We start from the raw sequence: 23,535 nt of genomic DNA on the forward strand, positions 1-23,535 counted from the left end.
AAAATAATTAAATGTCCATGTTCTGTGTACTGTGGGAGACCAGATATAGTGACTGCAGGCTCCTGGGTTTAGTAATACTTGGACCGCTTGCTGACTGCGCGCACATATATGTACTGTGGGGTGGCGACTCCTCTTCTCTAAATCACGTACAGGTTTTGCAGTTCCAGAACTGCGGCGCACATGCGCACTGCCGGTGGCCCGCTTCCACTGTGATAGGACACAGTGGGAACCAATCAGCGGATCCGGCAAACCCAATGTCCACTGGGACCTGCTGAACGTTCCCGACAGAGGCAGAATGGTGGCCTGCCTATGTAAACAAGCAGGAAGCTAAGCAGGAGCACGGATCTCTGTCTTCCCACAGTTAAAGCATCCCCACACAATTACAAATCAATCCCTAGGGACACATTTAACCCTTTGATCGCCCATGATGTTAACCCCTTCCCTGCCAGTGTCATTAGCACAGTGACAGTGAATATTTTTAGAACTGATCACTGTATTGGTGTCACTGGTTCCCAAAAAAGTATGTAAAAGTGTCACTTAGTGTCCCATGTGTCCGCCGCAATGTCGAAGTCCTGCTATAAGTCGCTGATTACTGCCATTACTAGTAAAAAGAAGAAAAAAAATCCATAAAAATATCTCATAGTTTGTAGACGCTAGAACTCAATACACGCCTTATTGGGATTTTTTTTTTACCAAAAATATGTAGCAGAATACATTCATATATATACAAATTGATGAAGAAATTTAACCACTTGCCGACTGCCTAACTACTATTTACGTCGGCAGTCAGCCCCTCACAGGCAAAGTGACGTAGATCACCGGTCACTCGCGATTATCGGTTACACCGGGAAAAAGGCAGGCGGCTAATGTAGACAAAGCCGCCTGTCATTCTCCCCTGTGTACAGCACAGATCATACGGTCCTGCTATGTAGGACTGTAGATCTCTGCTGTTACATCACAAGCCACATCCAATCACAGTTAGAAGCACGCCCCCTAGGGACACATTTAACCCCTCCTTCTCAAATAAAGTTAACCCCTTCCCTGCCCGTGTCATCTTTACAGTAACAGTGCATATATATAGCACTGATTACTGTAGTAATGTCACTGGTAGCCCAAAAAGTGTCAAAAATGTCAGTCAAGGGTCCGATCCGTCCGCCGCAATGTCGCAGTACCGCAAAAAAAAAAAACGCAGATCGCCGCCATTACTCGTTAAAAAAAAAAAACAATAAAAATGACAAAAATCTTTCCCTTAGTTAGTAAACGCAATAACTTTTGCGCAAACCAATCAAAATACGCTTTTTGCGGGTTTTTTTACCAAACATATGTAGCAGAAAACAAATTGGCCTAAAATGTTAAAAAATTTAGATTTTTACATTTTCTTATTGGGGAATTTCATATAAAAAATTTGAAAAATATTGCTATTTTTGCAAAATTGTCGCTGTTTTTTTGTTTATAGCGCATGATCAAAAAATCGCACAGTTGATCAAATATCACCAAAAGAAAGCTCTGTTTGTGGGAAAAAAAGGACGTCAATTTCATTTGGGTACAGCGTCGCACGACCGCGCAATTGTCCGTTAAAGTCACGCAGTGCCGAATCGCAAAATAGGCCCTGGGCAGGAAGGGGGTAAAATTTTCCGGGGCTTAAGTGGTTAAAAAGAGTCGCTTAGGCCTGCTGTAGATGGGCTATTACTATGAGCAGGCCATAGTTGACCCTCGCTTGACGTCTACTAGCGTCAAGGCTTTCCTATCGCTGGCGTTTCTAAGGCATTATCTGTTGCTTGCTTATCTGGTCAACATAGGTTTAACCAGCTCCTAGACGGGCCTGCATTGCAGTCCAGCCAGCAACCATTAGGTTAAGTGACTCAGCTGCTTGTGGATGCAGAATAGAAGTGCTGGTTGCCCTCCCTTTCCAAGACCTGCCTGGCTCTCCCTGTCTTGCGGGGAAGATCGCTATGGCCTCTCATGAAGCCGTGACTGCTGCAGGCGGAGGGGCTGTTCTGTGTGTCTGCCGCATACAGATGAGCCTACAAGGATGAGGCTTCCCTGCTTGTTGTGGCACGCTCGTAGGGTGGGGTGAGGGAATCACAGCATTGCACATCTTAGAGGGAGAAGAGAAATAACACCTCCATGATGGTTGTAAGACAGTAGTGTCACCTGTTACTGCTACAATAAGGAGTAGGGGGGAGGTGGGTTTGTTGTGGGGTGAAGATCTACAGGCCGAGGTATGGGAAAGACCGATGTGCTGAGCTGAAAAGCCAAGGAAGGGAATTTGAGGGACCACAAAGATAGGACAGCCTGAGGATGGAGGTGAAGCCGGTGTTTACCCTTCAGAAAGCATTGCTGCAGCCAGTAAGGATGTGTATGTTGGACATGCCGCTGTCTCTACAGGACCAGGAAGTGAGTAAACATTGTCCATTACAACTGGTGTCAACATTGCATGGATCCTTGTTGCATGGGGAAGGCAGGGCTTTAAAGTAACGGGAGTAAAGAAGGCACTTTCGCCAATCAGATTCTGTTATTTATTTTCAGATCTCAACAGGGGTCGTCGGAAGCCGATTTGTTGCCAGATGATTATTCTTTCCAGATGCTTTGATCAATGAGACCAATCGTAATCATTGATTAAGATGTCTGAAATAAGTATTGTCTGTATTGCTTTATAGTAGGGGTGGGGAACCTTTTTTCTGCCGAGGGCCATTTGGGTGTTTTTAAAATCATTCGGGGGCCGTACAAAATTATCAACTTAAAAATGTGCCTGTTATATTTGGTCAAACATTTAATTAACTCACCCCTAATGTGATGGCTGCAACTGCTTCTCTTTGGTGAGGCGTGTGATGTTAGCTGGTATTGATGATGTTGTTACTGGCAACTGGTTTCCAGGTTTGCCCCCCTTAATGCAGAGTGATTAGTGCCCCCATCAATGCAGAGTGATTAGTGCCCCAATCAATGCAGAGTGATTAGTGCCACCATCAATGCAGAGTTATTAGTGCCCCCATCAATGCAGAGTGATTAGTGCCCCCATCAATGCAGAGTGATTAGTGCCCCCATCAATGCAGAGTGATTTGTGTCCCCCTTAATGCAGAGTGATTAGTGCCCCCCATCAATGCAGAGTGATTAGTGCCCCCATCAATGCAGAGTGATTAGCGCCCCCATCAATGCAGAGTGATTAGTGTCACCCTTAATGCAGAGTGATTAGTGTCACCCTTAATGCAGAGTGATTAGTGCCCCCCATCAATGCAGAGTGATTAGTGCCCCCATCAATGCAGAGTGATTAGCGCCCCCATCAATGCAGAGTGATTAGTGCCCCAATTAATGCAGAATGATTAGTGCCCCCATCAATGCAGAATGATTAGTGCCCCAATCAATGCAGAATGATGAGTGCCCCCCATCAATGCAGAGCGCATGGGGATCAGAGAGCCTCCTGATTACACACAGAGCAGGGTTCTTCTACTTAACCGGCGCGGGCGCTCTCATACAAAGTCACGCCTCCTGGACCGACTCCTATGATAGACATCACCACAGTGCTGTCTATCATAGGTAGGAGGTGTGACTTTGTATGACAGCGGCCGCGCCGGATAAGCAGAGGAACCTGCTCTGTGTGTAATCAGGAGGCGCTCCCCCTCCCCTTCCCCTCCGGAGGCAGCCCAATGGCAGGGCCGGATCAGTTGGCTTCGGGGGCCGCATACGGCCTGCGGGCCGTAGGTTCCCCACCCCTGCTTTATAGGAACCAGTTCAATCCAAGCCTGGAACGGCAAAATAAATGTCTGAATCTCATTGTTTCCTATGGGCAATGCCAAATGTACAACCGGAGAAAAGTTTGCTATCCATGGCAATCGTCCAGTTGTTACCTTCAGAAAATGACAACTGAAATGTGGTTGCTAAGGGCAACATTTCTATTATCTGTTATTTTAGTAATGATCTCAAAAAGCTGCTTCAAAGACCTGAAAACTGTCAGTATGGGAACACGGGAGTTGACAAGCCCTGTCATTCTTATCCTTGCGTCACCAAACAAAACAAGCGCGCGGCCATGTTCCTTCAAGATAGATGACGTATTACATATGAAAGCTTGGATAGGCATGACGGCTCTGAAGCTTACACTTTAAGTAACAAGTCCCCATTTTCTGTTCTGACATAGCCTCTTGAACCCTTTACATGCTGTTTGTGTGTCTATATGATCGTCATGTTTAGTTCTGTCCATCGTATGCAATGGAACAATCATCATTTGTAACTACCGTATTTATCGGCGTATAACACGCACCTAAATTTTAGGGCAGAAATTTCAGGAAAAAAGCTGAAATTTAAAATAAACAGCTTTGAACTCAGAACATTTTTTTAAAATTAAATGTAGTCTTACCAGTGCCCACAAATGCAGCCTCATCAGCGCAGTGTCCTTAAATGCAGCCTCGCCAGTGCAGTGTCCATACATGCAGCCTCGTCACTTCAGTACCCATACATGCAGCCTTGCCAGCGCCAGTGCCCATACATGCAGCCTCGCCAGCGCCAGTGCCCATACATGCAGCCTCGGCAGCGCAGTGCCCATACATGCAGCCTCGCCAGCGCCAATCCCCAAAATTGCAGCCTCACCAGCGCCAGTGCCCATACATGCAGCCTTTGCCAGTGCCCATACATGCAGCCTTTGCCAGTGCCCATAATTGCAGCCTTTGCCAGTGCCCATAATTGCAGCCTCGCCAGCGCCCATAATTGCAGCCTCGCCAGCGCCACTATACACATAACTTTAAAAATCTCCAGAAAGCAGCACCAAGAGGTAGAAGGGGGCGGGCGGCGCCGAGGAGAAGGAAGGATGCGCTCTCATCGGAAGTCCCGGCGCCTATGATTGACGTTGGCATAGGAGGCGGGACTTCCTATGACAGCGTGTCCTTCCTTCTCCTCGGCGCCGCCCGCCCCCTTCTACCTCTCGGCGCTGCTTTCTGGACATTTCTTTTTTTTTATATTGGTGTATAACACGCACAGCTACTTTTTGCTCCATTTTTAGGAGGAAAAAGTGCGTGCGTGTTATACGCCGATAAATACGGTAATCAAGTAGGGACAAAAAATGTTCATAGAAAACCATTATACTGGATTGTGATTTTTGGTGGTTTTATGTTTTTTGTAAGCTTAAAGTGGAGCTCTGACTCAAATCCTTGTAGAAACTCCGCCCATACCATTCCCCTTATAAACAATGAGAAAGATCACTTTTTTGATGGCCAATTATATTGGTAAGTCAGGATATTATTATTATACAGGATTTATATAGCGCCGACAGTTTGCGCAGCGCTTTACAATATGAGGGAAGACAATACAGTTACAATACAGTTCAATACAGGAGGATTTAGGGGGCCCTACTCGTTAGAGCTTACAATCTAGAAGATATCACTGGTGCTGCAGGTGAAACCTGATTTCTATGGCCCTGGGCAATGGTGGTGCAAATGTTGGGAGGGGGGGGCATTAGGAATGAGTGCTTGAAGGGGAAGAAAAAAAAACTTTAATTTATTGTTTCTTGTTTATAATGATGATAATCAATAATGACATATTAATACTATGGTAATGATGATAGTGACAATGATAGTTATTATTAATATTAAAATGTGTTTTCTGGTTTTAGATTTCCACAAATGTTCCATTTTTATTTTTGTGATGGGGAAATGATACCCCCTATAATGAAAATAAGTAAATAAATAAAATGAAGGAATTTTTACAGTCAGAGGAACCAATAGTAAAAATTGTGTCTTGATTATAATGATGATCAATAATACATATAATAATACTATGGTGATCATGATGGGGCGAATGATAGTGATTATTAATATTAAATTGTGTTTTCTTGTTGAATGAGATTTCCACCGTAAATGTTCCATTTTTTATTTTTGCGATAGGAAAATGATATCCCCCTACTAAAAAGAAGATATTTTTACAGGCAGAAGAAGGCCAATAGTAAATATTGTGTCTTGATTATTATGATCATGATGATGATCAATAATAGATATAATAATACTATGGTGATGATGATGGTGATGGGGAGAATGATAGTTATTATTAATATTAAAATATGTTTTCTTGTTGAAGGAGAGTTCCACCCTAAATGTTCAATTTTTTCATTTTTGTGATGGGGAAATTATATCTCCTACTAAAAAGAGGGAATTTTTACAGGCAGAAGAAGGCCAATAGTAAATATTTTTTTGATTATAATGATGATGATGATCGATAATGTATAAAATAATGCTATGATGATGGGGCGAATGATAGTTATCATTAATATTAAATTGTGTTTTCTTGTTGGATGAGATTTCCACTGTCAATGTTCCATTTTTTATTTTTTTGATGGGAAAATTATATCCCCTACTAAAAAGAAGGAATTTTTTACAGGCAGAAGAAGGCCAATAGTAAATATTGTGTCTTGATTATTATGATCATAATGATGATCAATAATAGATATAATAATACTATGGTGATGATGATGATGATGGGGAGAATGATAGTTATTATTAATATTAAAATATGTTTTCTTGTTGAAGGAGAGTTCCACCCTAAATGTTCAATTTTTTCATTTTTGTGATGGGGAAATTATATCTCCTACTAAAAAGAGGGAATTTTTACAGGCAGAAGAAGGCCAATAGTAAATATTTTTTTGATTATAATGATGATGATGATCGATAATGTATAAAATAATGCTATGATGATGGTGACAATGATAGTTATTATTAATATTAAAATGTGTTTTCTTGTTGAATGAGATTTCCACCACAAATGTTCCTTTTTTATTTTTGTGATGGGGAAATGATATCCCCTACAAAAAAAAAAAGAAGAAAACTTAAAAGAAGGAATTTTTACAGGCATAAAAAAAGTCAATAGTAAATATTGTCTTGATTATAATAATGATGATGATCAATAACAGATATAATAATACTATGGTGATGATGATGGTAACAATGATAGTTATTATTAATATTAAAATGTGTTTTCTTGTTAAATGATATTTCCACCCTAAATATTCCATATATTTTTTTTTTTTGTGATGGAGAATCTTTATCCCCTACTAAAAAGAAGGAATTTTTACAGGCATAAGAAGGCAAATAGTAAATATTGTATCTTGATTATAATGATAATGATGATGATCAATAATAGATTTAATAATACTATGGTGATGACGATGACAATGGTAGTTATTAATAATGTTAAAATGTGTTTTCGTGTTGAGTGAGTTTTCCACAATTATTGTTCCATTTTTTAGTTTTGCAATGGGGAAATTATATTCTCAAAATGAAAAGAAGGAATTTTTACAGGCAGAAGAAGGCCAATAGTAAATATACTGGTGAAAACGATATTTTTTTTTTTTTTACGGCATGTATTACTTACATTACATACTAAGCTGGAGTTACACTTTAAATGCATATTATAATAATGTCCATTTTTCATAACAGATATTTGAATTTTTTTTTTTTGTTAGGCATTGAATTATTTGTTGCAATGAACCGGGGCCAAATTCTATTTTCTTTATAATTTATTTTCATGCACTGCACCGCAGCCAGCAAAGGCATGGATGAGAGTGAGCTGTCAATAGGAATGCGCAGAGAGTAAGCAGTGTGCACCAAGTGCCTTGTTGTAGTGTACATCAGTCGCTCCTCCTTTAACGTTGTAAACCAGCAGTTTCACGGCGCTCTCTGGCAGTGTGTCATCCTGAAAGCAAAAAAAACCCGCCTTGGCACTTCCCCGGTGATTCATGAAGTGCACATTTTACAATCATAGCAATTCACTTTCCATTTCCATTTGTTGATAAACAGCCAGTTAGGGATGATGGGAAATCTGCTCCACTAAATACTGGTGAAGTCCGATATCTGTCCTCGTTCTGTAAAAGCTGTGGGGCTGATTTATGAAAACTGGGCTGGAGGTAAAGAGCTTTCTTTTGGTAGTATTTGTTCACCTCTGTGGTTTTCATTTCTTGCGCTATAAACTAAAACATACCGACAAAAAATTGTACTTTCTGCTATTATTATTATTAGAGTTGAGCGGACACCTGGATGTCTGTGTTCGGCGGGTTCGGCCGAACTTGAAAAAAAAGTCCGGGTCAGTGACCCGGACTTTTTCCGAATTTTACCCGGACACCGAACCCCATTGAAGTCAATGGGGACCCGAACTTTCCCGAAAAATTCCCCTTTAAATTTGAAATTTTTAAATAGCAGATTAGAACAGCACTGTGTAGTAAACACACAACAGACTGATAAAAATATTTTTTTTTCTCCCTCCTCCTCAGTGGGCACAAGTGAGGGCAAAAAGATTGTTCACTGCACCACCCACCACACAGCAAAATCGATGTAGATCGCTAAGGGAACGATTGTTCTGTCCTGTGTCTCCTAATCTCTCCCTGCCTACTCTCTCCAGCCTGTCCCTAAAATGCTCAAATATCTTTCCCTGCCTACACTCCGACCTGTCCCTGCATTCTTTTCGGGCACAATGTTGTTTTTCCCTGTCTGTCCCTAATCAGCAGCAGCCAGCACCGTTGTGTGTGCTCTCTCCCTACACTAGAGCAGACGGACGCACAGCGCGCTGTGTCTCCAGCTTATAAAGACCTGGGTCACATGCTTCAGCTGGCCAATCACAGCCATGCCATTAGTAGGCATGGCTGTGATGGCTTCTATGGCACACCAGTTAAACGCTTGTTGATTGGCTGTTGAAAGCCCGCCATTAAAACCGCGCCATTACATACAGGAAATAAAATTACCGAACACGGATTTTAAACCCGAACATACAGTAAAGTTTTCGGGTCCGTGTCCGGGTAACAAAAATCCAATTATCCGGTACGGACCTGAATAATACAGTCCGTGTTCGCTCAACACTAATTATTATTATTATGATTATTATTGTAGCACCCTCCTAGGTAGGTGCTAGGAAAAAGCATTGTAAGTGCCGGTTCACATTTCTGCGATGCGGGAACGCTGCGAATATACAGCGTGTTCCCGCATCGCATCCACACCCCTGGCAGTTCACACTGCCATATGCGATACACTGGGGGTGTCAATTAAAAGTTAACGACACCCCCAGATCAGATCGCATATCGCAGTGCGATCTGAAAGTTCGCACAGAATCGGGTTACAATGTTGACTGACAACGATCTAAGGATTGTCTATCAGAAATATGGCGGACATGGACAGTTCTCCAATGTTTACGACCTCTTATGAATAATGTAGTCCCTGTCCATATCTGTCGTGCTTGGCTTTCATTAATCTACCCATACTTGCGTACATGACACAAGGTCACCTTTTGGCATAAAAGATCCACATCCACCTCTAACCCACCACATCCACACTTGAAAATAAAAAATAGGTTAACCTGATAGCCTGCCCCCTCTGCTGCTGATAGTACCCTTTACCCTTTACCCTTCTCCGTTCTCCCTGACCATACTTTTGCCTGCTAGATCCTTGTGAACTAAGTACAGATGGGAGATCTGTAAATCTTTCCTCTTATCTCCACGATGGAGTGTTAGGCATCTGGATAACCAATTGCCAGGCACAAGTGCTATAATGTGGGGCGGGTTATTAGCCCTGTGTAAGCTCCATCTCAGAAGGACCTGGAATTTACACAAGGCTTTTAGTCGTTGAGCAATCAAATTGGGGGAGTGCGGGAACAGTAACTATCAGTGGCTTAAGAAAGCCTTAAATTATATCTGCGTAGTGCTTACCCCTGAAAGGACCACTGAGTCCAAGGTTTTTTCCCCCAAATCGGTGCAACATCAGCTAGGCACGTTGCAATGTCCACTCTTCTGGCTCATAAAACAGACTAGGGGTTGCCTTTTTTTAAAATGTATTACTGAATAAATTGGATAGGGCTTAGGCAGGGCCGTCTTTTCCATTGGGCCTCTGTACAGAAGATCAGGTGTACAGGAGCTCTGCCTCTGGGTTCTCATGTCACGGTGTACTCCATGTGAAGGAAGCTCACGAGACACATATGAGGGGCCCGAGGCTACTTATGAACAGTCTCAAGAAATGTGCAATTTAGCATCAATCATTCATCTTTGGAAAAAAATGTCGGAATTTTTAGTAAAGCGTTTCTTAGCAGCACACCAACGTCACAATGAAATATCTTGCACATCTGTTTTTCCACCTTAAAGCCAAACTCCAGGCAAACAACTAAATATCTAAAATAGAGTTATACTTGACAAAAGATTTGTATTTCTGTCCATCCAGTCCTAAGATTTACACAGCTGTACCACACAGCAGAGACCTTTCTGGGAGATCTGATCTTTTCAGATTCACTGCAGTTCACTAACGCTAAAAGTGAAAGTAAACTTCCATCGATTGTTTGTACCTATAGATAAGCCTATAATAAGGCTTACCTATAGGTGCTGTAAATATCTCCTAAACATGTATAGTTTAGGATATATGTACTGTATATGCAGTAGAGCTGCACGATTAATCATTAACTACTTCCCGCAAACTGTCGTACCTGTATGTCGGCTTGAAGAAGTGGTTGTACCAGGGTGATGCCTGCAGCTAGAGAGCCAGCGGTCTGCTTTCTGGTGATAATAAGCGATGAGGCTCAGAAGCCGCTCAGCCGTTAACACAGGTAGCAGGAGAAGACGTCCCCCCACCTAACCAGTGGTGTATTTAGGTTTTGTGCTGCCCTAGGCCTGACTAAACTCGTGCACCCCCTAATTTAAATATGACCTGCCCCTTCCAGCATAGGCCACACCCCTTCCTGTTTATGACCCGCCCTGTCATCTGTAAATTACAACCACAGTCTATCAGTGCCCATCAGTGCAGCCTCATCAGTTCCCATCAGTGCAGGCTCATCAGTGCCCATCAGTGCAGCATCATCAGTGCAGCCTTATCACTGCCCATCAGTGCAGCCTTATCATTACCCATCAGTGCAGCCTCATTACTGTCCATCAGTGCAGCCTCATTAGTGTAGCATATCAGTGCAGCCCCATCAGTGACCATCGGTACAGCCCCATCAGTGGCCATCAGTACAGCCCCATCAGTGGCCACCAGTGCTGCCTTATCAGTGTCGCCTCATCAGTGGCCATCAGCGCAGCCTCATCAGTGGCCATCAGTGCAGCCTATTAGTGCCCATCAGTGCAACATATCATTCCCCATCTGGGAAACAATTCCGTGCAGCCCCGTTAGTGAAGCTTTTCAGTGCCAGCTCGTGCCCATCAGTTCAGCATATCAGTGCTGCCTTATTAGTGCAGCCTCATTAGTGCCCATCAGTGCAGTTTATCAGTATCCACCATTGCCGCCTCATCAGTGCCCATCAGTGCAGCCTATTAGCGCCCATCAATGCAGCATATCAGTGTCCATCAGTGCAGCATATCAGTGCTGTCTTATCAGTGCAGCCCCATCAGTGCAGCTTATCAGTGCCACCTCATCAGTGGCCATCAGTGCAGCCTTATCAGTGCCCATTAGCAGAGTTGTATAAAGTACTCGAAACACATACTTGAGTAAAAGTACAAGTGCTCGATCAAAAAGTGACTTGAGTAGAAGTGGAAGTGCTTGATCAAAAAGTGACTTGAGTAGAAGTACTAAAGGATTCAACATTTTTTGTACTTAAGTATTGCAAGTAGTTTTTTTTTAAATTTTGCTACTCAAGTACTGAAAGTAAAAGTACCAGTAGTTTTGAAAAAAAATTGGTACTCAAGTACTGAAAGTAAAAGTACAAGTACTGTGTTATGTAGTTATTAAAGAAAGAAGTCAAAAGTTTGAACATCATATTGTTTTTTATTATTTCAAATGCAGCTTTTATTTATACATACAGTAGCTTTTATTTTCGTATGCGCTGATAATACACATGTTTTCAGCTTCATGAAACCGGCCATCTACTGTTCTGGCAGTGGTCATTTTTATAATAGTAACGAGTAACTATGCAGCACACAAAAAAATATCGGAGTAGAAGTATTGAAATCATCGAAAAAATGTAGTGAAGTAAAAGTGGAAGTAGGAGAAAAAAATTCTACTCCAGGAAAGTACAGACACCGCCTTTTGGTACTTAAGTACAGTAGTGAAGTAGTTCTACTTAGTGCCATCACGGGATTAGTAAGATTACTCCTTTCTTTTAAGATATTTGGACTTGTGTTTGCTGCCACTGATTGTAATCATAAGAATATTTCATTTATTTGTATACTGACTAGGAAGTCCACAATCATTATACAAATAAGTGAAATAATCAGTGGCAGCAAACACAAGTCTACATTTCTTATAAGATTGGAGTAATCTTACTCACCCAGTGACATATTGCGATAAAGTCTTAATTGTATATGATGCAATTCAGTATGCTCGCTCAAGGACAAAGATGTTTAGAGAAGCTAAATTATATTATTAACCACTTTACCACCGGAGGATTTTGCTGTCTTCCGTCCAGGCCACTTTTTGCGATTCGGCGCTGTGCGACTTTAACTGACAATTGCGCGGTCGTGCGACGCCGTACCCAAACGAAATTGATGTCCTTTTTTTCCCACAAACAGAGCTTTCTTTTGGTGGTATTTGATCACCTGTGAGATTTTTACTTTTTGCGCTATAAACAAAAAAAGAGCGTTTATTTTGAAAAAATAACAATATTTTTCACATTTTTTTATATGAAATTCCCCCCAAAAAAATGTAAAAATCTAATTTTTTTAAAATTTTTGGCCAATTTGTTTTCTGCTACCTATGTTTGGTAAAAAAAAATCGCAATAAGCGTATTTTGATTGGTTTGCGCAAAAGTTATTGCGTTTACTAACTAAGGGAAAGATTTCTGTCATTTTTGGTGTTTTTTTTTTAACGCGTAATGGCGGTGATCTGCGATTTTTTTTGCGGGACTGCGACATTGCGGCGGACAGATCGGACCCTTGACTGACATTTTTGACACTTTTGGGGGTACCAGTGACATTTCTACAGTAATCAGTGCTATATATATGCACTGTTACTGTAAAAATGACACTGGCAGGGAAGGGGTTAATTTTATTGGAGAGGGAGGGGTTAATGTATGCCTGGTGCTTACTGACGTGTGGGGGGGAGGGGACTGTGTGAGTCATGGACAGATCGGATGTCCAGCTATGCTGAACACTCCGATCTGTCACTCCCTGTCACTATGGAGATCCGCCTGCTGTGTTTACATACAGCGGGCGGATCTCCAGACTCGATCCCCGACGATCGGGGCAGAGCAGCGGCAATCGCCGCTGCTCCTCCGCTGGCCCGACTCCCGCTGTGAATGAACACAGCGGGAGCGAGCCTCCGGCGGCGCGCGAGCGCCGCCCACAAGGGGCGGAGTCCAGCGACGTAGGTCTACGTCGCTGGACGGGATCGCGGCACTTTGCCGCAGTAGCCTCCATGTAAGCGGAGGTAAAGTGGTTAACCGGTTGCCGACTGCGCACAGTATATTTACTGCGGCAGTCGGCCCCGGCCAGGCAGAGTGACGTAGGTTTACGTCGCTCGCCTGTCACTCCTTCCAGAGCCAATAGCGGGCGGGCGCGCGCCCGCTGAGGCGCGCGCCCGCCTCGGCTCGTTCACGGAGGAGTGCGGGAGTGTGACTGGCTGACCCGATGTCCGCCGGTCACACTACGATCGCCGGTACAGCGGGAGAAAGACAGAGCGGCTTATGTAAACAAGCCGCCTGTCAGTTCTCCCTGTGTAAAAGTGAAGATCAGACAGTTCTACTATGTAGAACTGTTGATCTTTGTTTTTACACTAGTAGACCTGTCCCTGCACAGTTAGAAACACGCCCCTAGGACACACTTAACCCCTCCCTGTCCAATACTGTTAACCCCTTCCCTGCCAGTGTCATTTTTGCAGTAACAGTGCATATATATAGCACTGATTACTGCAGTAATGTCACTGGTACCCCCAAAAGTGTCAAAAATGTCAGTCAAGGGTCCGATCTGTCCGCCGCAATGTCGCAGTACCGCAAAAAAATCGCAGATCGCCGCCATTACTCGTTAAAAAAAAAAACACCAAAAATGACAAAAATCTTTCCCTTTGTTAGTAAACGCGATAACTTTTGCGCAAACCAATCAAAATACGCTTTTTGCGATTTTTTTTACCAAACATAGGTAGCGTAAAACAAATTGGCCGAAAATTTTAAAAAATTTAGATTTTTACATTTTTTTTGGGGGGAATTTCATATAAAAAAAAGTGAAAAATATTGTTGTTTTTGCAAAAATTACGCTCTTTTTTTGTTTATAGCGCGTGATCAAAAAATCGCACAGGTGATCAAATACCACCAAAAGAAAGCTCTGTTTGTGGGAAAAAAAGGACGTGAAATTCGTTTAGGTACAGCGTCGCACGACCGCGCGATTGTCCATTAAAGTCACGCAGTAAAAAATCGCAAAAAAACCCCTGGTCTTTTAGCAGGAAAATCCTCCGGTGGTAAAGTGGTTAACATGATGCCTGCTATACCTGGGGGCGGAGGAGGGTAGGCGGAGCATTAAGTTCCAGTTCCACACTTACTAGCATTGGCGGCCGTCGGGCCAGTTGTATTAGTTGTGGTCCGCGGCCTGCGGTCTGTCTGAATGTCCTCACCGGCCGGTATTATCATACCGGCAGGTAGCAGTGTGACCGACTGCTTTATGGGGGTGCCAGACTGATTTGTCTCCTGAACCCTGCCCTCCAGCCCAATTCACCCCATAAGACTGGCACTATACTAAAAGTGTAGCCCAAGCCGGCGGGGACCCCTTTTCGTGCGGGAGCTGGGAGGAGGCTGTTGTTTTTTTTTTGTTTTTGTTTTTTGTGCAAGGTGTAGCTTTTTTGCTGCTCCCCTGCAAAGTGCTACCCTAGGCCTTGTTGGCCTAGGCCAAGATACAGCACTGCACCTAACGCCGCTCTGCCTGGGTCTCCCTTCCCTCTGCCACTGATACCCTCCCTCTATCCCACCCCCACCATCCCTCTGCCACTGATCCCATCCCTCTGCCCCTAAGCCAGTCCCTCCCACCATCCCACCCCCCTCAACATCCCTCTACCACCACCCCATCCCCCCTTCCATCCCTCTGCCACTGATCCTATCCCTCCATCCCATCCCCCCCACCATCCCTCAGCCCCTAATCCCATCCCCCTCACCATCCCTATGTCACTGATCCCATCCCTCTACCACCCTCATATCCCACCCACCATCCCTCTGCCACTGATCCCATCCCTTTACCATCATCCTATCATCCTCAACATACCTCTGCCACAGATCCGTCCCTCCATAACACAGGTAGCAGGAGACGACATCCCCCCCCCCCCTAACGCCGCTCTGCCTGGGTCTCCTGTCCCTCTGCCACAGATCCCATCCCTCCATCCCATCCCTCTGCCACAGATCCCATCCCTCCATCCCATCCCTCTGCCACTGATCCCATCTCTCTGCCACTGATCCCATCCCTCCACCACCACCATTCATCTGCCCCTAATCCCATCCTTTCACCACTATCCCACCCCCCCCCCCACCATCCCTCTGCCACTGATCCTATCCCTCCCACGATCCCTCTGCCACAAATCTCATCCCCCAACACCTTCCCTCTGCCACTGATACCATCCCCCCCACCACTATCCCTCTGCCACTGATCCCTTCCCCCCACCACTATCCCTCTGACACTGATCCCTTCCCCCCACCACTATCCCTCTGACACTGACCCGCCCCCCACCGCCATTGATCCCACCACTGCCACTGATCCCATCTCTCTGCCACGGATCCCATCCCTCCACCACCACCATTCATCTGCCCCTAATCCCATCCTTTCACCTCTATCCCACCCCCCCCCCCCACCATCCCTCTGCCACTGATTCTATCCCTCCCACGATCCCTCTGCCACAAATCTCATCCCCCACCACCTACCCTCTGCCACTGATACCATCCCCCATCCCTCTGCCACTGATACCATCCCTCCACCACCATCCCTCTGCCACTGATCGCTTCCCCCCACCACTATCCCTCTGACACTGACCCCCCCCCCCCACCTCCATTGATCCCACCACTGCCACTGATTCCATTCCCCTGCCACTGATCCCATCCCTCCCTCCCACTACCACCACCACTGATCCCATCCCCCCATAACCACTACTGCCACTGATTCCTAGAGGGAACTCAGGAGGATGTAAGGGGGCACTCTGCAGGTACTGTTTTAATACCTCCAGAGTGACCCCTTCTATCTTCCAGAGTGCTCCCTTACATCCTCCAAAATGCCCGCTTGTAATAGTAAGGTCAGTGGCAGAACTACCAGGGTCTTAAAGGTCGCACTTGCGACTGGGCCCTGGCGTTCCACCACCATGTGGGGGCCTCAAGACAGCAGTAGGAGGCCCACTGCAAAACATGAGAAAGGGCCCCAGGATGAAGTCGGGGAGGGGGGGGGGGGCCTTCATGGTTTCTTGCGTCGGGGCCCTTAAGGTTATAGTTATGCCTCTGTACAGAAGATCAGGTGTATAGGAGCTCTGCCTCTGGGTTCTCATGTCACGGTGTACTCCATGTGAAGGAAGCTCACGAGACACATATGAGGGGCCCGAGGCTACTTATGAACAGTGTCAAGAAATGTGCAATTTAGCATCAATCATTCATCTTGGAAAAAAATGTCTGAATTTTTAGTAAAGCGTTTCTTAGCAGCAGACCAACGTCACAGTGGAATATCTCACATGTCTGTTTTTCCACCTTAAAGCCAAACTCCAGGCAAACAGCTAAATATCTAAAATAGAGTTATACTTGACAAAAGATTTGTATTTCTGTCCATCCAGTCCTAAGATTTACACAGCTGTACCACACAGCAGAGACCTCTCTGGTAGATCTGATCCGATCCGCCGGCTGGTCAGAGTCCCGAACAAAACCGGATTCGGTTTATTCGAATCAAAGGCGTAATTAGAATCTTCAGGGCCCCGGTGCAAAAAAACATGAAGGACCCCTGGCCGGGGCCCTTCCCTTCAAGCCTGGGGCTCTTACCACTGATCCTGGGGCCCTTTACTCTTGTTGCGGGGCCCATTATTACAGTACCCTTTCAAAGGTTCTGCAGTGGGCCCTCTTCCTGCCATCTTGACGGTGGTGGAATGCCAGGGCCCGGTTGCAAGTGTGACCTTTGCGATCCTGGAAGTTCACCCACTGGTGTGTAGTTTTATTTTTTGATATTTTAATTATATTATTTTTTTATCATTTTATTTTATATTTTTACAATGTCACTGACTATGACTCTGTCATTCAGAAAAGGAAGGAGCTGGTAAATAACATATTTACTGCCCCCTTCCTGGTTCTCTATTGTGACACATCCCCTGCAGCAGCCGGCAGGAGAGGGGAGGGAGAAAACCGGTAGCACAGTGGGGGGTGGGAACCAGGGGAGCACACAGGGGCCAAGGGAAAGCAGAACACAAGTGAACTGGATAGGAGGAGTGGCGGGGGCAGCATACAGAGGAACCAATCTCCTCCATTTTCCTCCTGCAGCTACAGGAGTAAAAAGTAGGACAGTGATTTCTCTACATGCTGCCCCCGCCGCCCCTCCTATCCAGGTGTACAGGGGAGCTGCACAGGCCCCCTGGAGCATGGGGCCCGGTTGCAATTGCAACCCCTGCAACCCCTGTAGTTATGCCCATGACTCGAGTGCCAATGGCGCTGATTTTAAAAGAAAAGTAACAGTATTCAAAAACACAGATTTTGACGTTTTAAATACTTTTAAGTGCAAAGAAGGGATTTGGGTTTTTTTAAAGGCACAGTGATAAAAATAAAATAAATAAGAAAAATGTTTTTTTTAAAGCTAAAGCACCTGTCCCCGTGTGCCCGTGCACCAGAGATGTCACTAGGGTTGGTGTCACCTGGTGCGGTAAAGCATGGTGTCACTGATCCCCCCGGGGGGGGGGGGCTGACACCATGTTGTCCTGCCGCTACTCCTAGCACAAATCCCCCCTCCTAGCACAAATCCCCCAATACCCTCTTCTCACATAAATCCCCCCAATCCCCTCTCCTAGCACAAATCCCCCAATACCCTCTTCTCGCATAAATCCCCCAAATCCCCTCTCCTAGCACAAATCCCCCCTCCTCTCACAAATCTCCCCAATCCCCCCTCCTTGCACAAATCCCCCCAATCCCCTCTCCCAGCACAAATCCCCCTCCTCATAAAAATCCCCCCAACCCCCTCACTTAGCAAAAAAACCCCGTCCTAGCACAAATCCCCCCAATCCCCTCTTGTAGCACCAATCCCCCCTCCTGCACAAACTTCTCATCTCAGCCCCAATGATTGTTACGCTCCCCTTTCATTGTGTGAAGTTCCCCTGGCCTGTGAGTTCCCCCCACCCCCAACTTACAGGTAGGAAACCAAGTAGAGTGCGGGTTGTGCTGTGCTCTCTCACTGCTGTCAGTGGAGCGCTCTTCCATACAGCAGATGACACAGGATCAGGGGCTGTAAAAAGTTTGATTACCCCACCCCCTATCTCATCCAATCACCGCTCATCTCTCGGCAGCAGGGAATGAAGCAAACACCGTAAGATGTAAAAGCGATCCTGTGTCATATGCTTTATGGAGGATCGCGTGAGTGCGAATATAGGGGGAAGGCACTCAGCGGCCAGGCACAGCATCCATGAAAAGACCGGCCTCTGGTGGTACAACTAAAATCAGCACCCCCTCTAGATCTGGCCATGGTGTCACACCTCTAGCCGGTGTCACCCAGCTGCTGTCTGCACTCCCTGCACCCCCATAGTGACGCCACTGTCGCGCACCAAAGAAAATGCATACGTAAGTCGCACCCGCAAATGTAAATGGTGTTCAAATCACACATGTGAGGTATCGCCACGATCACCAGAGCGAGAGCAATAATTCTAGCAAAAGACCTCCTCTGTAACTCTAAAATGGTAACCGTTAAACATTTTTAAATCTTAGCCTATGGAGATTTTTAAGTCCTGTAATTTGTCGCCATTTGCAATTTTAAACCGTAACATATTAGGTATCTATTTGCTCTGTGTGACATCATCTTTTGCGATATACAAAAAAATTAGGCTAACTTTACTGTTTAGTTTTTTTTTTAATTCAGTGAAGTGTTTTCTTTCCAAAAAGATTGCATTTGAAAGACCGTTGAGCAATTACCGCGTGAAATAAAATACTGCATTTTTTTCTCCAGAGTCTTTGCTTAAAAAATATATTTAATGTTTGGGGATTCTAAGTAATTTTCTAGCAAAAAATACTGATTTTAACTTGTAATCAACATGTATCAGAAATAGGCTTGGTCCTTAAGTGGTTAAAAATATCACGTTCTCGATTCAACCTCCTCATGATCTTAATCTGGCATTTCTACGATTCAGTGCAGAGTCTTCTCTGAAAAAAATAAGAGCCTCCAGCAAGTGTTTATAAGCATTGCTCAGACTTGGAGATAACTATAAACATGTTTTACAATGTATTGGTTTTTTCATATCAAAGGGATGAACTTCAGTCTGTAAGACCCGGTTCACACTTCTGCGTGTGCCGGGTTCGCATGTCATGTCGGAGCGCACTGCTCCGACATGACATGCGATCAGCTGTGCGGTGCGAGTTTAGCCATACAGTTTGTATGGCTAAATTCGCACCGCACCCGCAGCAAAGACGCACAGGAGGCATTTTTGCTGCCGCATCAGGATCGGATCGCACAGCGGTTCACACTTGTGCGATCCGATCCTGTGCGAACTGCACGATCGCACTGCGATATGCGATCAAACTGGGGGTGTCGTTAAGATTACATTGACACCCCCAGCGGATCGCATATGGCAGTGTGAACTGCCGGGGGTGCGTGTGCGATGCGGGAACAGGCTGCGAATTCGCAGCCTTCCCGCATCGCAATAGTGTGAACCGAGCCTAAATGAGGATAGTTTAACCTCTTAAAGACTAACCCTTTTTCTAACACACAAGTTAAAATCAGTATTTTTTTGCTAGAAAATTACTTAGAACCCCCAAACTTTATACATATATTTTTTAGCAGAGACCTAAGAGAATAAAATGGCGATTGTTGCAGTCTTTTATGTCACACTGTATTTGCGCAGAAGTCTTTCAAACGCAATTTTTGGAGAAAAAATACACTTTAACCACTTGCCGACCAGTCACATTGACTGTACTGCGTCAAAGTGGCTCGTTCCCACTGTATTTAGTCACAGCGGGAGTCGAGCCAAGCGAGGAGCGGCGGTGATCACCGCCGCTCTTCCCCGATCGTCGGGGAATCGAGTCTGGAGATCTGCCCGCTTGTGTAAACAAAGCGGGCGGATCTCCTAAGTGACAGACAGGGTCAGATTGGAGGGTTCAGCATAGCTGAACCTGCGATCTGTCCCTGTGTCACTCAGTCACCTCCCTCCACACACGTCAGTAAGCACCAGGCATACATTAACCCCCCCCCTCTCCAATAAAATGAACCCCTTCCCTGTCAGTGTCATTTTTACAGTAACAGTGCATATGTATAGCACTGATTACTGTAGTAATGTCACTGGTAACCCCAAAAGTGTCAAAAATGTCAGTCAAGGGTCCGATCTGTCCGCCGCAATGTCGCAGTCCCGCAAAAAAAAAATTGCAGATCGCCGCTATTACTCGTTAAAAAGAAAAAACACCAAAAATGACAGAAATCTTTCCCTTAGTTAGTAAACGCAATAACTTTTGCGCAAACCAATCAAAATACGCTTATTGTGATTTTTTTTTACCAAACATAGGTAGCAGAAAACAAATTGGCCAAAATTTTTTAAAAATTTTGATTTTTACATTTTTTTTTGGAGGGAATTTCATATAAAAAAATGTGAAAAATATTGTTATTTTTTCAAAATTGTCGCTCTTTTTTTGTTTATAGCGCAAAAAGTAAAAATCGCAGAGGTGATCAAATACCACCAAAAGAAAGCTCTGTTTGTGAGAAAAAAAAGGATGTAAATTTTGTTTGGGTACGGCGTCGCACGACCGCGCAATTGTCAGTTAAATTCGCACAGTGCCGAATCGCAAAAAATGGCCAAGACGTAAGACAGCAAAATCCTCCGGTGGTAAAGTGGTTAATGAAACGAAAGAGTAAAGTCAGCCCAGTTTTTTTGTAAAATGTGAAAGATGATGTAACACGGACATTTGTGAGAGAATCGTGATCTTTATTCTAAGCAAAAACATTGTGATTCTAATTTTATCCAGAATCGTGCAGCTCTAATATGCAGCTAATGACGTAACCCGCTCATGCGTTCTGAAGGAACAGCTGCCCTGTGACATTGCCCGGTGGCTCAAGCACGCATGTGCTGGAGGGACGTCACGCGGCTCCGGACAGTCACACAGCCAGAGTCCGCGGACCTGGAAGGGGTTAATTTGCATGGAAAGCAAAGCATACTAGCACATTATGCCTTTACTTTGCAGGTCAGAAAAAAAAGGCAGTGGTTTACTTCCTCTTTAAAGCGTTTGCTACCCCAACACTTCATATTTCTGACATGCGCCTGCTGTGCCGTGTACTTGTATTGCTTCCTTTGTGTGAAATCCCTGGTGTTCCTGCCAGTCCCTCTGCTTTCTCATTAAAAACTGACCACACTAAGCCGGATGGCACAGCATGGTCAGTTCTCTAGCTATGGTGGGAACTCACTGTACTCTCCTCCAATGACCAGACTTGTCCTGATACGCCCACGCTGCACAGCCATTCACTGGGAAGCTCAGTGTATTGTGGTTTCTCCTCCCCCCAGCTCTGAGGCAGCTGAGAACAAAGGAAATGTGATCAGTTATAAAAAAAAGGGAAAAAAAGGTATTTATAATGATTTTTTTTATATCGATACAAAATGTTTTGTTTTTCTGGGTTGTTTTGCAAGGTGATCATTTGCAATCACTTTAAAAGTCTTGTCCCACTCCTAGCCTGTAACTGGACAATGAAAGGAAATACAACAGACTAATAAGTTTATTTCTTTGTCACTCTGCCCTCTCCTCTTTTCTGAATGTCCCTTGTTAGCACAACTGATTGACTCATTGGGCTGCTTCTCCCTTTCCCACTTTAAAGCGTAACTCCACTTTTGTTGAGAAAAAAACATTCCCCTTTGGGTGATCTCTGTACATTACAGGGATTTTACCAAAATTTGTTGCAGATTCCTACCTTTTGTTATTTTGATTCCTACCTATTCTGAAGAAATCATTGTTTGATCCTCTGTGCCTCTGTGCTGAGTGGGTCAAATGGGATTGGTTTTATAATTATCTATCAGCTGTGGCAGCTGCAGAGCTCTAATGAGGAATCACCTGCATCCCTTTAAGCCCCGTACACACGTACCGATTGTCGGCCGTAAATATTCGGCCGACGACCGATCGGCCGATTGTAGGCTTGTTATTATGATGCTTCCGACAGCCGACAGCGCATTTTCGGCCGAACAGAATCTGTCGTGCAGGCATTAAAATTTTTGTTGGCCAACACCAGAACGGCCGATTGTTCGCCAGTCAGTACAGAATTCAGCCGACAGACAGCAGATTTGCAAGACTGAGCATGCTCAGAAAAGAAAAAAGACAAGGAAAGTTAACCATTACATGACATCACTTCTGCAGTCGGCTGTTGTTGGCCGACAAAATTCGTGTGCAGTCTTTTGCAGTTTTCAACAGACACGACAGCCCTGGACAAAAGACAGCCGATCATTCGGCCGAAGATCGGTACGTGTGTACGGGGCTTTAGACGTGTTTCTATTGGGAGTATCTCACCAAAAATGACATTTGTGTTGCAGGGGATGCCAGAAATCTGACTTGTATCTTATGCAGACTTCTGGGAAAATCAGAGAGCCAATCACACAAGCGGGAAATTATGTTTCCGGGGGTGTGGTCAGTAGACATTCTGTGTACAGAACACCCCCAGGCAGCCATATTGCATTGCATTTTCAGAAAATGACAACAGCTGCAGATTGAAAAGGAAAGGTCATTTTTAATAACATTCAATTACAATATGACTTGTGTCACAACTGTATACGCTATATTATTTTTTCTTCATTTGCTATTTTTTTCCCTACGAAAGTGGAGTTACCCTTTAAGCTCTGCTGTACAATGACTACAAGAAGTGGATACTCAGGCAAATTCAGGTACTTGTATTAGGAAAATAGACGTATATATTCATGAATACAGAGCTGCGTTAATTTACTGTATGTCTTCCACATCTGGCTGGAGTTCAGCTTTAAATGGTTGCATTCTACATGCATGCGTAGTGTTGCTTTGATATAATCTGCCACTGTTTTATGTGTTTTTTGTTAGCTTATGGTTTTCTCAGTCTTTAGTGTTTATGAAACGATTGCTCGGATGCTCTGTACAACTGGGGATTCGGCCACAAATCTGGCGAATGTTGTCTTATGTTGGCCCTGGGTATCCATAGGGTGCTTAAGAGAATGCTTGCCTAATCCAGCCACGGATTCAGACAATGATCACATGTCTGTAGGCTCTCAATGTCACCCTTTGGCTGAACCTGCGGGCAAAGAATTAACTGGTATGCATGGATTAAACCAGGAAATAACTAAAGTTTTTTTTTTATCAAGACAAGTTGGCATCTGAGCACTCCCCCCTCCCTATTTCTTAACCCCTTTTCGCCAACGGAATGACAATATACGGCCTCAGCTTTGGGGGGTTGTACCGGGGTGATGCCTCACCTCAGTACCGTTGTTTATAGCCGACGGTCGGCTCTCTTGTATTGACAACCGATGCGGC

At 44.6% G+C, this 23,535-nt stretch overlaps 1 protein-coding gene across 3 annotated transcripts in view; it reads left to right on the forward strand.

The window, feature by feature from the left end:
* RALGDS (ral guanine nucleotide dissociation stimulator) overlaps window positions 1-23,535 on the forward strand; it is a 239,030-nt gene that overhangs the window by 52,231 nt on the left and 163,264 nt on the right. Inside the window, exon 1 of one of the 3 annotated variants that reach the window (XM_082262833.1) lies at window positions 2,259-2,397. The exons of the other annotated variants lie outside the window; for them this stretch is intronic. Within the exon in view, the coding sequence (XP_082118959.1) occupies window positions 2,302-2,397 (96 nt within the window). The 5' untranslated portion in view covers window positions 2,259-2,301. Of the gene's footprint in view, window positions 1-2,258; window positions 2,398-23,535 lie in introns of those variants that run through there. 3 annotated transcript variants of the gene reach the window in all.

Source organism: Pelophylax lessonae (genome assembly GCF_965119305.1).
Source record: "Pelophylax lessonae genome assembly, chromosome: 7".
NCBI lineage: Eukaryota > Metazoa > Chordata > Amphibia > Anura > Ranidae > Pelophylax > Pelophylax lessonae.